General features: G+C 42.1%; 1 protein-coding gene across 3 annotated transcripts in view; it reads right to left on the bottom strand.

Annotated features, from left to right (window-relative positions):
- Positions 1–16,794, bottom strand: part of USH1C (USH1 protein network component harmonin) — a 99,844-nt gene that overhangs the window by 51,796 nt on the left and 31,254 nt on the right. For all 3 annotated transcript variants that reach the window (XM_075129352.1, XM_075129351.1, XM_075129350.1), the window contains 5 exons: positions 14,103–14,187; positions 13,857–13,916; positions 13,269–13,325; positions 8,563–8,705; positions 4,839–4,904 (listed from right to left, as the gene is read on the bottom strand). In XM_075129352.1, coding sequence (XP_074985453.1) covers positions 4,839–4,904; positions 8,563–8,705; positions 13,269–13,325; positions 13,857–13,916; positions 14,103–14,187 — 411 coding nt within the window. The remainder of the gene's footprint in view (positions 1–4,838; positions 4,905–8,562; positions 8,706–13,268; positions 13,326–13,856; positions 13,917–14,102; positions 14,188–16,794) is intronic.

Genomic DNA, 16,794 nt, shown 5'->3' with positions numbered 1-16,794 from the left:
TCGGTGCCTAGAAGCAAAAACATCTAGATTGATGATGGAGAATTTAACACAGTATAGCCCCTACTATTGCTGATATTAGCATTACATGACAAATAAACAATGTTTGACTGAAACTGCAGAGTCTGTACAATATATTTGACATATCCTTCCTCAGGAGCCACATCCTCCATGGCAATTACAAGAAATGAATCATAAGGATTCCACTTTCCTTATATTTATTAAAACAATTTTTGCTCCACCATGTTGTCCATAGCTTTAGCTGAGTAACCCTCTAATCCTCTTGATTTAACTCTTTCCATCCTCCCGCTCTCTACTGTTTTATCAACTCTGCTCACATCTGCAATCAGATTGTAAAACCACGGAGATGGAGATTATGTTTTACCTGTATGGAAACATGCCAAGCACACTCTTGGCCATTGTGTTAATAAATAAAAATAGATAGTAAAATAAAAATGTGTGAACAATAACTGTATAGAATGTTTCTTCCCATTTCTCTTAACCTGTTAAAGATTGCTGCAATCACAAGCGACAAACAATCCAATAATATATTGCAGCATTTCTGCTGTTGCTGAATTTTGTACCATAGAGCACAGCTCTCAGTGACATAAAAGATATATTTTCAGCTGTGGCATGTCACAGTGTAATTCACTGGTTTATGGTAGCAAAGTCCTCCAGAGTCACAGATCCACATGATATCCCTAATTTATGGACTTTGCATTTGGATCTCATCTAGCCGATGCTGTTGTTGCTATTTGCATTACATGACAAATAAACAATGTTTGGAGTTAATTAAAAGACTGAAAAGAAGATTTTAAAAAGGCCCACGTGTAGGCAGAGGACTCTACTGAATATACATCAGAGGAGGCTAGTCTAGTAATTAAATTATTTGGTAGCAACAGGGTCAAGACCAATAACTTAGAGGTAGCCCTGCATGTTCTGGCTAATGTAATTGCTAGCAGAGTAGACTTTAATATTCAAACAATATGCCAATGGGGCCAGAAGGGTGATTCATAAAATAGTACTAACAACATATGACACAGAGCCAACAGTTTCCTTGGAGGGTCCATCTTCCTAGTTTCTGTAAAGAAATTGCAAACTACAGGGCATAACTCATTCTGTACAGTTACAGATTTTTGTTAAATAGATTTTGCTCTGCTAGGAAAGGCTGCAGGCTACAGAGAGATGCTAAGGCAAAGACTTGTGTTCATGTTCAGAACACAAGGATTGATAAGAGATTTTCAAAGTACCACCCCACTGAAGTGAGAGTATTGGTGACACTGCTTGCTGAAGCCTTTGAAACTCTTCACTGAAACCAGCCACGTGGCCTGAAATAGTTATTGTGGGTAATATGCTCTAAAGCACCCAGGTGACTTGGGAGCATAAGTCCAGAGCCTGAGCTCCAGTGTAAGTTGCAACTTCAGAGCGCTGTCCATACAGCAATTTTTAGAGCCCTTGTGTAAGCCTGGCTAGCCCCAGTCTGTTGACCTGGGCTGGGAGGCTCTCTCCAAAATGCTCTGTAGACATACCATAAATCACGTAGGTGCTTCTGAAAATGTTACCTGTCATGTGCATGAACATTAATGATAGCAGAGCTTGTAAGCTGCAAACTCCACTTGCTGATGTTGCATTTGTGAAGTGCTGAAATAAAGCTACTGAGATTACTTAAAGGTACTTCAGGTATGACGATACATCAGCTTCACAATAATTTAGGCAGCAGAACCGGATAACTGCAGCAATTTTAAGGAAAGAGTTTCAGAGAAAAGGGTCTTAAGTCTTTAAAAGGGGTGAAAGGCTACTCAAGCTATTAACACAGGAAAAGAGCATGTTCTAATGGATTGAGCCTGAAGCTCGTAGTCAGGAACTCCTGTGTAGTAAAACCTACTCTACCTCTGACTTGATACATAATCTGAGACAAGTCATTTATCTTCTCTCTCTTCTCATATTTAAAATAGGGATTACAATAGTCTCCTACCATGCAGGGGTGTTGAGGCTTAATTTGTTAACTTTTGTATTGTACAGCACTTTGAAACTATAAAAGCTCTATATCGAAATGCTTGACACTATTACCAGACTTCAAGACAGACTGTAATAGGAAGAGAGATGTGTGGGAACAAAGGTGCAATGGTTACGATGTTCAGATGAAGTCTGCAGATACCAGAGGCATTCATCATGACAGTGAGGCAGACAAGCTGGCTTTGGAAAAGGATTTCTTCGTTTGTTTATGTAGCATCCTTCACTGTTATTGCACCAATTTGTTCAATACAGTATGAGAACGGGAAAACATTGCAGACGGAAGTCGTCCCTGTGCTGACACAGACTCCAGTGCGGGGATGGCTGGCATATGTATGGGCATTTTTGGACCCCCAATCCTGGGGTTGCAAGAAGCTGCTCTGGTCCCCGATGGCCCTCGTGGCAGCTGGGGAAACATACTCTGTTCCGCATCCAACATGCCATCACTGATTCAGAGAGCCCTGTGCATGCTCTGTCTGTTGTGCAGGATTTCGGCTTCTAATATAGATAGCTCAAAAGCAGTCAAATGAAATGATGCACGTGGAAAGCTGTTTAATGTGACAGGAGAGGCATGTCTGAACATTTCAGAGTAAATTACAGTTACAGAAAGCTGCATCAGAACAATTATGGAATATGAAATCTGCCACACTAATTTTCCAATTTCATACTATCATTTAATTTGCCAAAATTGTTCAGAAGAGAAAATAAAGTACATTAAAACAGTGAACCACATAGTGATTGGTTGGTTTTCCCCCCTCCAGTTCTAAATGTACAACAATATTTAAACTACATTGATATTTGCATCCAACTTGTTTTCAGTACTGTTGATGGATGGGCTGTCAGAAAGCCTTCATAGATTTTAAGGTCAGAAGGGACCATTATGATAATCTAGTCTAACCTCTTGCATAAAGCAAACCACAGGACTTCCTTGAATTAATGCCTGCTTCAAGTCCAATAGCTGTGGTTGTAAGTAGAGCAACTCTTTTAGAAAAGCCTCCACTCTTGATTTACAAATTTCCAGTGATGAAGGATCCATCACAGTCCTTGGTATGTTGCTCCAACGATTAATTACCGTCACTGTTCTAAATTTGCATTTTATTTCTAGTCTGAATGTGTCTAGATTCAAATTCCAGTCACTTAATTTAGTTATATTTTTGTCTGCTAGAACAATGAGCCCTCTATCATCAAATTTTTGTTTGCCATGTAATTACTTATAGACTGATCAGAATCACCCCTTACCCTTTTGATAATCTAAATAGGTTGAGCTCCTTGAGTGTCTCACTATAAGGCATATTTTCTCTTCCTTTAATCATTCTGATGGCCCCTCTCTGAATCCACTCCAATTTTTCAGTATCATTCTTGAAGTGCAGACAGCAGAACTAGACACAATATACCACTAACAGTTGTACCAGTGCCAAATACATAGGTAATTTCCCTACTCCTACTGAAAGCTCCCTGTTGTTTACATCGAAGGATTGCATTAGCCCTTTTAGCCACAGCATCGCACTACAAGCTCATGTTCATCTCAGTATCCCCCGGGTCCCCAAGTCTTTTTCAGTCACTGCTTTCCAGGATAGAGTTTCCCATGCTGTAAGCCTGGCCTATGTTCTTTGTTCCTACACGTACTAGGAATATACAACATTAACATCATAGTTAGGGTTCCTTCTGTTCTTGTTATCATAAAGATGCTTCCTCATTGTCCTTAACTCTGCTGGCCTTAGATTTTTCTTTGAGTTCTTTTGATTCCCTTACCAATTTTCTACAATTTCTAGCTTCTGACATATATATTGTTATCATCTTTCCCTTTCTCCCCAACCCTTGTGTTATATAATATCTTTTTATTTTTATTGCTGCTTTCAACTCTCTCTCTAAGCCAGGCTGTTTTTCTAACCCGTGTAACCTTAACTCTCAGTTCTGGCTTTTGGGGCATCTAATAAAATGTTCTAAAACAGTTCTGAATGATCATTTACATCTTTGTGGGGTTTTTTTCTCCCATCTGCTGTGGCTCACAGTTATTTTCAGCTTTGTAAAACAGGCCCTTATAAAGAACCCAGTACATAATGTCACTGCTTTGGACTTTATTGTTTGCATACAACAAATATAATCAAGTCTTGATCACTGGATCTCACAAACCACTAACTTTAAGTGCTGCAATCAATTCCTCTTTATCTATCAAGGTAAGGTCAAATAGAAAATTCCCCTATGTTGGATGCAACACTTCTTGAGTTAGGAAATTGTCATCTACAAGTTTAAGAAATAACTAGGATGTTGTACAATTGGCAGAGATTTCCAGCATATGTCACTCAACCAGAAAGAACATTTTATATGACCTACATTTGGAATGATCATAAGCTGCTTTAAAACAGCACCCTCGTAGTCCTGAAGATAAATTTCATTCAGATATGAAATGTATATAGTAGAGTAGATAAGGAAAGGTTGATTTTTTTTCCTTGCCCATTTATTCCTTGATGAAAATGGAAAACTGTTTCCTTTTCATCAAAAATTTTCTATGAAGATTTTGCGGGTTTTGTTGAAAACTGAAACATTTGAGATGCTTCGGCAAAAATATGAAGTTTTACTGAACTTTTTCACTTGACTATACAATTTTTTTTCAGTTTTTGGTCACTCAAACTTGAAAAAATTCTATTTTCATTGAACCCCAATTTTTTCATTGAAGACAGACATTTCCTGTAAAAAATTCCATTTTGACAAAATTGCCATGTTCTGCTGGAAAAAAACGTGGACAATTTTTTTTTTTTTGCAAACTCTAGTATTTAATTTCTCTTTACATGCATATTACACAACATATATAGCACAGGATTACTTACTGTTCAATTTCTTTTCGGTATCTTTCTTCTTCTTCTGCAGCCTTTTGAGAAATTTCCAGTTTCCTTCTGCAATACAGAGCAATTTGCATTTAGAGAAAAATAAGTTGCCATGTGTATGCTAGTGTAAAACAAAAATATATATTGATGAGAACAAATATGCACAGGGAGAATTTAATCAAAAAGTTTTAGCATTAGCTGAAGAAAGCATCATTCTCCACCGTTGATACTGTGGTTTTTAGAGTTATTGAAAATATACTTTCTACAGTAAACGTAACCACAAGCTTAGCAGAGTAGACCAAATGCAAAATATGAGCGTAAACCACTCTAGTGAGCTGGAGAGTCAAAAGATTTGACTTCTAATCCGGGTTTCCCGCCAGTTAAGAGATAATAATGCTTATCCACCTTTGTAAAGTACTTCGAGATTCTCAGATGACAGTTACTGTATCAACTCAAAGCAGAGTAATATTTTTATTTCACCTGCACTACGACTTGGTTTCTCTCTTATCATCTAACTAAAAAACATAGTAAATCCCTTGATTTGCGCTATTCTCTACACACTATAATCCAAGTACTGTCATCAGTTCTGTGTGTAGATCAAAGTACAGGGAGACTCTGGTCACTTATCAGGTGCAGATTTATCATGTCTTGAAATCCCACTATTTTTGTTAACTTTGCTATGCCTAATTTATGACCTATACTGTTGAGAGTGAATTAGAGACAGCATCCAGATTAGAAGAATCGGAATATAGTAGGGGAAAAATGAGGAAGTGCAGGTTTCTGCAAGAAAAGACAGTAGGGAAAGGAATAAGGATAAGAAGTCAGAGAAAAAAGAAAGAACGGGAGACAGAGAGGAACATAACTTGTCTATGCTCTTGCTCCATTGGGAAGAGCAGATGAAGGAGAAAAAAGCAGTCAAGGAGAACATGTGTTCTCCCCACTCTCCTTGACCTAAGTATAAAAAGAGAGAAGACTCTAAGGGTATGTCTACAATGCAATAGAAGTCCTATGACACAGCTGTGGCTGGTCTATGTCAGCTGACCTGGGCTTCCAGGGCTCAGGCTGTGGGGCTGTAAAATTGCAGTGTAGATGTTTGGGCTCTGAGACCCTCCCCTTTCAAGGAGGAGGGTCCCAGAGCCTGGGCTCCAGGCCGAGCCTGAACGTCTACATTGCTATTTTTAGCCCCACGAACCAAGCCTTGCAAGCCCAAGTCAGCTGACCCAGGCTCTGAGACTCAGTGCCATGGGTTTATTGCAGTATAGACCTGCTCTAAGAAGTTAGTAGTAAGCAGGCAATGAGATTTCACTTTTAAGAACAAAGTAGCGGAGGACAGGGATATTGGGAAGAGGCGGTGTGTCGGGAGGAACAACAGAATGAAGCAATTGGAGAATGCTGTTTCATTTTTTTCCCTTTCAACAACTGTAAACTGCCACGTTAATAAATCCCTACAGCAGTGACCAGTATTGTGTTCATCTGGTTCTGCTGCCCCGTTTAACCCATCTGTTGTTTTATTTAAACTGAGAACAGATAAAGCCTGGAGTCTTAGGGCACATCTAAACAAGCCTTTACCCCATGACAAGCGGGGGTGTAAATATACAGTGCTCCAGCACAACACGCGTTAACTGTCCATATATGTAGACTGTAGAAACTGCCAGGGCTCACATGGATCACCCATATACAAGCCACGGATGCCCGGAGTTGGCTACTTTAGGATTCTGAGCACTGCCATGACTGCTGTGGCCAAGGATAAACCTTCAGATTTAGCTGGTCTTATGTAATAAAACAAAGCAATTTTAGTTCTGATCATTTACGTCTAGACTGCTGTGCTCAGACAAGTCAATGCAATGCTACTCATGTCCGTTTGGAGATGCAGTGTACAGTGGACATAAATAGCTACCTTTTATGTATTTCAACATTTCATAATGGCTCACCAGAAACAGGGCTGCTACAGCTGTTGCAGACCTTGTGAAGGCACTGGACTCTGACACAGCCATTTCTGTGCCCGGGGATTCTGGCAGAGTTTTACAATTTGAGTGATAAATAGAACACTGTGAAGGATATTGATGGGGAGGTTACCCGAGAGATGCAGTAAGAACCTGTTCTATTGCCTGGTGAAGGTGTGAAGAAAACAAGAGCGACAGCATCCAATTCCTTTCAAAACTGGGCTACAGTAACCGTGTTCCACAGCATTGATCACCCACCATAGGACGCACCTTCTCCAGCCAGTTGGTATTTTCAGTTGTTTCAACTGATCATTCTTCCTAAACAGTTAGCAAGTCTGCCTTAGATACTGATTATTAATAGACACATAGTAGAGCACACGTAATAAGAACTAGATTGTGGTCTGTGTAGTGGGGCAGTGCAAAACTGCCCCCATCCCTGGAGAAGCACCTGAGACACTGTGCTCCACAATGGTGTGCACTTTTGTGGGGCTGCTTCTTGCGGACAGGGCTGAGCAATCAACACCATCCAGGAGGATGGATCTAACAGCTCCCCTTGGTATGCTGCTCCGACTCTGGGTCAGTGAGGGAGGGATCGTGGCCCAGTTTCCTCCCCAGGCCCTTTTCACTGGCTAGCTCCTTGGAGGAGGGGGGAGATGGAGCAAGGACTCTCTGCACTGTCCAGAGCACGCTAACGGCTATTGTGAGGTGTACTACAGCTGCAGGAAGTGGGAGGGGAAGAAGAACTCCTTGCTTGCCCCTTTTTCCCTATAAGTACGCCTCAGGATGTAGCCCTAAGAGTCTCTCCAAAACCCTCCAGGAACTAGATGCTTTACATGCTGATTTCAACCATATAGGTGTTTTACTGAGAAACATTTTATGGGCAGAGATTTACCTTGATGTCACTGTATTGAATTTTATATGGGTAGAATGTTGTGACCCGATACTTACAAGACCTCGGTAAAGGTAAATGGGGCTGTTTAAAAACAACCAGTTTGCCTACAATGCAATGTCTGTGGGGACAGCTGTTGTTAGAGTTCTCTTTGTATGACATATCCCCTTGGAAAAAGGCAAGTCTTCAAGTACTCGGGCAGCCTGCTTTGTGTGGTAGTGGGCACTTGAGTATGGTCCAGATATCACCCTTCACCCTATCACTGCTCCCCAAAACAGTCTTGTCCCACCTGCTGTGGCTCTCTCCTACCATGTCTTCTGATCCTACCAGGCCCCTGCACCCTCATTCTCCTGCTGGTCAGATGACAATCCTTTCCCAGCCCCTCCCACTTTGGTTTCCTACTGCCAGGAAGGGATAAGAGCCAGAGAGTCTTCAGACCCACTATCTCCTGAGGCTGCTGGTTCCCTCCCTCCAGGTTTGGTATCTGCAAAATACTGACAGCCCTCATTTGTTACTCTATGGTTTTATAGATACAGTTTGTGCGTGTGTGTCTTTTATTTATATATATTCCCTTTTCTGTTGGTGTTGTGGGCACTTTGGAACTTCAGAGCTAAGATCCTTCTGTATTCATTCATTCTGTATATATATGAGAGAGAGAGAGAGTGTGCGTGTGTATCACTGGCACATTCCTTGAGATGATGAATACAGAAGGATCTTAGCTCTGAAGTTCCAAAGTGCCCACAACACCAACAGAAAAGGGAATTGGAGGAGAGTCTCTCAGCAGCAAAAGAATTAATGTTATTCGAGAGTGTCCTCACCATTATTTCGCAGTCATTATTGCCAGTTCCAAGTGGAAGGAAAGTTGAACAGATCTCCCTCCATCTAAAGCACTTACTGTCTCTCTTTCTCTTGCTGCTCTTTGAGGAGTTTGTTAGTCTCTAATGCAAGCCGTTTCTGATGCATTAACTCCTGGCGCTCCTGTTCATGAAGACTCGCCTCTCGCTGCCTCTCGTCCTCAGTCATGAACAGCTCTCTCCCCTTCAATCACAGCATAAAAACAAATTCATCACTAAAAATCTGAGTTAACTTATTTCCCCTAAAAAAATCACAACCTCCAAAGCTGCTACCGTAAATGTACATTAAATTGCTTCCTCCCATCACTTCTACCAAGTAACACCTTCTATAACACAGTTTCCAAATAACAATGACCAAACATGTCAGGGCTGTGAGCAACTTGTGTCCCAATCTGTGATGTGCTGAGCACCTCCTACATGATGCTGTGCACCCTCAGTTCCTGCTAAAGTCAAAGGGAAGAGAGAATGCTCCTAACCGAGACAGAAGTGCTCAACATCTCCCAGGAGAAAGCCCCCCCTTTTCTTCAATACCAGTCATTTTACTTTATAATCGGAGCATGCACACAGTGTGGTGAAACACATCCATTCTCACACCTGTTTTCTATTCCTGCCTATCCAAGTGGTGTGAAGGCAGTGTCAGAGGTGTTATGCCTGCGTGGATGTGCAAGCATCACTATCTCAGTATGAGTGAATAAGGATCCAAAGGGAACAGGAGTGGGAAACAAGGCTAGTCACATCATCTTGTCTGTTTCTTTGTTCTCTTCTGTTTGAATTTATAGTTCAAATAAAACATATGGAATATTTTCATCTCAAAACAACAGGGGTAACATAATGGAGCTGTTTGATGGGGGCCTTTTGTGACTGATAGGGCAATTTCCTGCAAAGTCCTTGCAAAAGCTTCTTGTATTAAGTTTATGTGTTATGAGGATTGTATGTAACCTCTCTGGGGGGAGATGTGACAGATATTGCAACCCCAAGCAGTGCCTTTCGGGTCCATTTTTTAAAAATGAACAGGTTACATCTGACTGCGTTCTACTCCATCGGGGAGGGCTACTACAGCTCCTCCAGGAATTAGAGACAGTAGGTGGTGATTAAGGCAAATCAGCCACGTTGCAACCCCGCCTTCTGGGAAGACTCACATTTACTAGTTCAAACTAGATTCTCCAGACACCAACAGACAAAGAAAGGACTTTTGGATAAGTAGCCTGAGTTTAAACTGACTCAGGACCTTCTTTCTGATCCAGAAAACAGACAGGGCCTTCTGTCCCTGTCCCAGCCCCGCACCCCCGCATCCTTGCAGAAGGGTAGGAAGGACTTGACCTACTTTTGCCCCATAAGTCTGACGGGTGGCCTCTGATAAAATTTTAGCACACACATAGGAACTTTTATTGTTTTCAATATGCCTTCTTTGTAATGCTTTCACTTTAAGAATAAATATGCTTGCTCTGTATGGTAACTTGTGACTGCTGGCAGGTATGCTAGTCATAGCCTTAAGAGAGAAATCAAAACAGAGGCACTGCCCTGTGTGGGCAGTCTGGCTTGCTGTTGATAGTGCATTGTAAACCAGAGAGCTGTGCAGCCTTAAAAATCCTGGTCAGAAAAGAGTGAGACACTAGTCTCCACCCAGGAGATTTGATGTCTAGGAGCGGGAAGCCTAAAGTGAGTACCCTTGGTGGATCACAGACAGAAATACAGGTGCAGTTGTCTTAAAACTGTGATGCTCTTGAATATTCAAAGGCTGGTCATATGTGCCTGGGTTTGCTTCAATGAAAAATGTGTGTTAATTAGGAGGGCTGGATTCTCCACTTTGCTCAGGCTCAAAGTGGATGGATCTGGAGAAGAAACAGAAGAGAACTCACCATAGCTCCTATGGCAGCCCCCCTCATCCCTAGAATAGGGGGTGTGTCAGGAGACAAAGGGGGCATGTCCGGGGCAGGGGTAAGGTGTAGCAGAGCAGAGTTCCACTACAGAAAGGACCTAATGCCAATGGCATAAAAGTTAGAATAGGTCCCCAGTACCTCCAGAGTCTACTGGCGCTGATGAGCACTGGATGTAACTAGCTCCTTAAGCCCCTGTGTCTGCTGTTGAGAATCCAGCCTGGAATGTTTATTTAAATGAAGTTTACAAGGCCTGTGGACTATTATATTTAGTAGGACAAAAGTGAGTTATTTCGATAAATCCCCATCTCTCTGGATGAGGCTACTTCCCATGAATGTTGGATGGCCAAAGTCATCCAGGGGATAGAATTCTGGTCTGTGCATGGTGCTTTTTTTTAACTCCACATATGCTTTCCTGGTGCTGCTAGAAATGTATGATTTGCACATATTTACATTGGGCTAAGTGTATTGACTTTTAAATGGATAGACTCTTGAGGAAAAATGATCAGATATGTACAAAGTGCTCAGATACATTGGTGCTGGAGACCAATATAAAACCCTAAGGTACAGTAGATGGAGTATTTGGTTCTTCTACCAATGGCATGTACATTCTGGTCATTCATAAATATTTCTAGTGCTTAAAACATCAGGGAGTTTAGAAGTGTACATCTAAAATAGCTTTTTAGCTTTCATGAGAGTCACTTATATAAAATCATTGTGCATGAAGCAGAGTATGAAGCCTATTACCCACTGTGCATGACCAAATACTAATGGCTGAATATTGGAAAGATGTTCACAGAGTAGTTAGACAACAGATGGATTTCACCCAACTATACTCCAGAAAACATCACACATTATCCCACTCCTAAGTGGCCTGCATTTTAATTGTTTAAATGAGTATGCTGGTAGGGGATTGAGGTGACTAATCTAATAGTATTTTCCCATCTCTAATTTCTAAGACTCTGTGATTTTATGACAAGTGACAGTGAAATTCTTATTATGCTATGGGCCAAACGTTAACAGTATCTGCATCTGTTTGTGTTTGCAAAAATCTGCATTTCTTTATGCACATCTGTTTGTTCAGTTGGGTACTGTCCATGCACAGCTGCCCTTTGACGTTTTTGGCCACATCATTTCATTTCCATAGAAGCCATTTTTTGGCTCTGCCCTCAAAATATCCTCTTTTAGAGCCCTCCTTCAAACAATCATTCACCTAAGTGCTCTGTCCTTCAAAATTGCGTCAATGGAGAGACTGAGAAAACAGCAGAACAGACCTTTCAAATCCTCAAATGGCAAGAAAAACATTTTAGTTTGGCACTCTGATTTGTTGAATGTTCTCTTGTATAACTGCAAAGGTAATAATGCTCTTGGGAATGGAGAATGTCAGCAATAACTGGTTTCTGCTGTTATCAAAGGCATTTAATCAGCCAAAGAATACTATTTATTGTTTTGTGTGCTTATGCCATGAACATTAGCCCTTAGATACTGTACTAGATGTTGTTTCCCCTGTTTATTTCAGCTATACAAGAAATGGTAACAAGTAAATATTAAGATTCATGTACTGCCTGTGATCTGCACGTGTTACTTCAGGATTTTATTGTATGGGGCCCTAAAGTTTACTCTGAGAGGGTTTAAACAGTTGAACAATTATTCAAATCCCATTGACGTCAATGAAAATATTCTAATGGACTTCAATGGCATTTAGATCAGGCCCTAAAAGGGCACACTACTATCGTACAAAACATTAGAAGTGGCACATTATGTTTATTAGTTGAGAAAAAGGACCAAATTCATTTCTGATGCAATGCCACTGGAATTAACATTTACGATAGGAATTAATTGGTCTAGGACTTTACTGAGGCTCGATCCTGCTCTCAATTAAATCAATAGGCATTTTGGCCATTGGTAAATATATGGGAACAGGCTCACAGTCCCAACGTTATTCTGCTAGAGTACACTTAGCATAATTCTCAAACAAATAATTAAAAAACGATTACAAACGATACTAGCTTGGCCAAATCTAGCAGTGCAAAGCAAATTTTGAGACCATATAGATCGTTAGATGTGCACTATCCCAGTTCCTGTCTGCATCCAAGCAGAGCTCAGCACAGCTCTGGAGCTCAGAGTGCAAATGTGGCTTTCAGCTACCCTGATCTTGGGGCTGTCAAGCCATTGGTCGGGACCTTAGTATATGATAGAAAAGCCTGTGGCTTGCTCTGTTTTACATTGGCTACACAGCCACTAAGGGCTGTCCCAACAGCCAGGGATTACCAGGCAGAGGGAGATATTGGTTGCATCCTCTTTCCCCTAGAAACAGAGAAGTAACATAGGAGTCACTATTGCAGTTCTGCACCAGCAGAGGATTTCCTAGACAGAGGGAATCCACCGTGGACCAGTGAAGCTGGCTCAAAGGCTGCTTCATACCACCAAAGCATTCCAAAGTATCCTTAGTAGACTAGAAAATGTGGACCATGAGGTCACATGAACTAGTTTTATACTACAGACTTCAATGGATTTACTTGTGATCTAGACCAGTGTGAGAGTAGTGTCTGGCTCCCTGACTTCAGTAGATTTACACTGGTGCAAGTGAGTGCAGAATTTGACCCATTGTCTTGCATTAACTTGAGTTAGCGTTCTAGCTATTTTCTTTGCTGGCAAAATTGGATTTGATTTTTGTATCAGGCCCTCTTAGTGACTTCGAGCCAAAGCCTATTGAAGTGTACGGAAAGATTCCTATTGACTTTAATTGGCTTTGGATCAGGGCATTCAAAAGGGAATATGAAGTTATGTTGAAACAAAGACTATTGTATTATTTATTATTGCCTACAGTTTTTTCACATGCTTTCCGCTTCTATAGGTTCGTTACTTACGGCTCCTGATACAATGGAGATAGTTAGGGTTCGACTGCTTTTTAACACTCTCACAGCCTACAAAAACAAAGTGAAAAAGTCCGTTTCAGTGTAAAAATGTTATGTATATAAAGAAGAAAGAGAAAGAAGAAGTAGGATAGTTTTCCTACTCAGAGTTTTATAGATTTTAAGGTCAGAAGGGACTATTAGATCATCTATTCTGACCTCATGCATAACGCAGGCCACAGAATTCCATCCAATTGCACTTGTGTTAAGCCAAATAACTTGCTTGGCTAAAGCGTATCTTCCAGAAAGACATCCAAGTCTTGATTTGAAGACATCAGGAGATGAAGAATTCACCATTTCCCTTGGGAAATTTGTTCCAATGGTTAATCACGACCATTGTTAAAAATTTGTGTCTTATTCCTAACTCGAATTTGTCTGGTTTTATCTTCTAGCTATTGGCTCTTGTTATGCTTTTCTCTACTAAATTAAAAAGTCGTTTAGTACCCAGTATGCGGAATTTACACATAACTGCTGGGAACTTTCCATACACAAGACACTTAATTTAAATAGAATAATGGGGCAAAATAAAAACTCTTTTCCCACCTCTTTGTGGTCCACATTAGAGAAATCCACTCCATTTACTTCAACAATCTGATCACCAATCTATAAAAAATAATTAAAACATAGCATATGACTCTTTCTTTGTTATGAGTATCCTTACACGTTTTTCCTCTCCTGCTGAAAAAGGTCACAGAACATGACTTCACCAATGGATCCCAGATCACTGAATGAAATTACTACAAAATAAAATGACCCTGTAACATCTCACTTGGAGGACAACATACTCACCTCCAGCCCCACCTCAGCAGAAAGAGAACCTGGTTTAATATTGCTGATAAAAATGCCTGGTTTTTGTGTTGGACCACTGGAAATGCTGGGGTAAACAGAGAAAACAAATGATATAGGATAACACCATACAAAAAAGACATCATACATGCTGAACCATTGTCTACTTCTAGGTTAGGTATTTCTTGATATTTGCCTCCTGTATTTCTCACTGATTTTTGAAAAACACACTGGGCCATATCCGCAGCTGATGTAACTCACCATAGTGGGGGGAGGGATAGCTCAGTAGTTTGAGCATTGGCCTGCTAAACCCAAGATTGTGAGTTCAATCTTTGAAGGGGCCATTTAGGGATATGGGGCAAAAATCTGTTGGATGATTTAACTGGGGATCGGTCCTGCTTTGAGCAGGGGCTTGGACTAGATCTCCTGAGGTCCCTTCCAACCCTGATATTCTATGATTCTATGATAGCTCCACTGAAATCACTGGAACTATGTTAATTTCCATCAGCTAAGGATATGACCCACTGGATTTAATATTCTCATGACAGCACAGCCTGTCACAGCCAATATTGTTTTCCCAGTTGGTCACAATGCCTATGCACGACACTCATCACAATAAGCTGATAGGAGAGCAACACTATGATAAAAATATTTTTGACCAGATCCTTTGCTGATGTAAATTGGCACCGAAGCCAAGAGAGCTATCTCAATCTACGCCAGCTGAGCAACTATTCCACATAAAGCACGTTAGTGAATGAGTAATTGCTTGCATGTTCATTTAGGGTGCTGAGGACATCTGCACTATCACTCGGTTATGTATAACAGAATACCATTCTTCAGAACTATGGACCACACCAAGAGGGAAGTCACAGGCAGGAAACCCTCTATACCCCATACTTCTGGGGTAAAAATCCTCAAGCTGCAGCTAAGAAAATGTGTTGACCAAATATGGCAAAGATTTCTGAAGCATGCTGACTGACTGCTGCTTCTCCTGCCATCAGGCAGATGCACTGTCCATCTTTCTAAGTTTGCAACCAGCTTTATTCCCTTAATTGGCTGCTTCAAGTTGTTCAGTGGCTGGGTAACAAATGAAAACATGAAGAGTGCACAGAAATATAATGCTGGTCAGTACAATGTGAATGCACGTTGCATAGAAATGGTATTTCATCTTATAGCGCTGGAGAACCAAAGATACAGAGACCATCTGAATAAAGGTAAGTATAAAAGATAAGGGGCCAGATGTACTAAAAGTATTTAGATGCAGATAGGCACCTAGCGGGAATTTCAAAAGTGCCTCAGTTAGGTGCCGAACTCCCACTGAAAGTCAATGGGAGTTAGGGGTCTACTGAGTTATGGTGCTTTTGTAAATTCTGTTAGGTGCTCAGCTGGCAAAGTTTCTCAAATGCGGCCACTGTGGCCGCATGCGGCCACCAGGGGGTTTCCCTGCAGCCACGACAGCTTCCTGAGCAGTGATGGTGGGGCAGGAGGCAAAGCATTGCCCCCTCCCTCCCTGTTCCTCCTGGATGCACAGCCCTGCACGGCCCCTGGAGACAGGTGGGGCACAACACAACACTGCAGGAGCACAGTACCGGGGAGGGGGAAAGGGGGAGCAATGAGGCTCAGGCTTCAGCCCTGGGGTGGTTGGGAGGTGGGCTCCAGCGGTGGGACTTAGGAAGCCCGGCTGTGTGGACCAGGGGCTCCAGCCATGGGACTTCAGGAGCCAACACTTGGCTTTGGCTGCACTTCAGGCACCGATCCCCAGCTCCAAGCACCGATCCCCAGCCCCAAGCGTGCAGCAGCAGACGCTGGCCTCAGGTGCCAATCCCCTGCAGCAGGCGCTGGCTTCAGCCCCATGGCAGTGGGCACTGACCCCTGGATCTGGCCACGCAGCGCCGGAGTCCAGCACCTAGCTCCAAGGTCTGGCCGCATGGCAGGAGGCACTGGCCCGGGGCTCCAACTGCCTGCCCCAGCCGTGCAGCTTCTGCTCCAGGCACAGGTACTGACCCCTTCCCCAGCCATGCAGCTCCTGCCTCCAGATCCAGGCTCTGGCCATGGGTACTTGGCCACACAGCAGTGGGCACCAACTCCCGGCTCCAGTCGCGCAGCTGAGGGCTCACCACCCACCCTCCTCTCTCTTGGCCCCGCATCCATGCCCCCTTCTCCATCGCCCCTGGACTCCACTGTCTACCTGGCTCTGCATCTACTCCTCCATCGCCTTGTGCCCCCATTACCGCCCCCGGCCCATATCCATCCCACCATGTCCCCACTGCCTCTGACCCCTCATCCAGGGCTTAATTTGTTCTGAAACTTGCTGAGAAAAGTGATATTAACAGACACACAAGTATCACTTTTCACAGCCTTCCAGATCACTACTAAGTGTCCTGTAAAAAGTGATTTTTTAAAAACATACAAATATCACTTTTCACAGTAGTATTTTTATTATTGAGTCTGCAAAAAAACCCCAACCCTACATAAATTACAATGATGGGGATGTGTATATGTGCTATTTATCTGTTTTTCCTAAAGTTAATCAAGTATTTTAGGAAAAAGTGTCAGTGTGACCACCAGCAAGACTTAGTGGCCGCACTCTGAAGCCACCAAAAAATTTCTTGCGAGAACCCCTGCGATGAAGTCAAGAACTTAACTGAACAGAAAACCAATCTAAATGTATTTAATCTTCAGGGACTGAGACGTC

Source organism: Caretta caretta, chromosome 6, assembly GCF_965140235.1.
Source record: "Caretta caretta isolate rCarCar2 chromosome 6, rCarCar1.hap1, whole genome shotgun sequence".
In the NCBI taxonomy this organism is placed as follows: domain Eukaryota; kingdom Metazoa; phylum Chordata; order Testudines; family Cheloniidae; genus Caretta; species Caretta caretta.
Note: the sequence above shows the minus strand (reverse complement) of the source record. Positions and strands in the feature narration are given on the sequence as shown.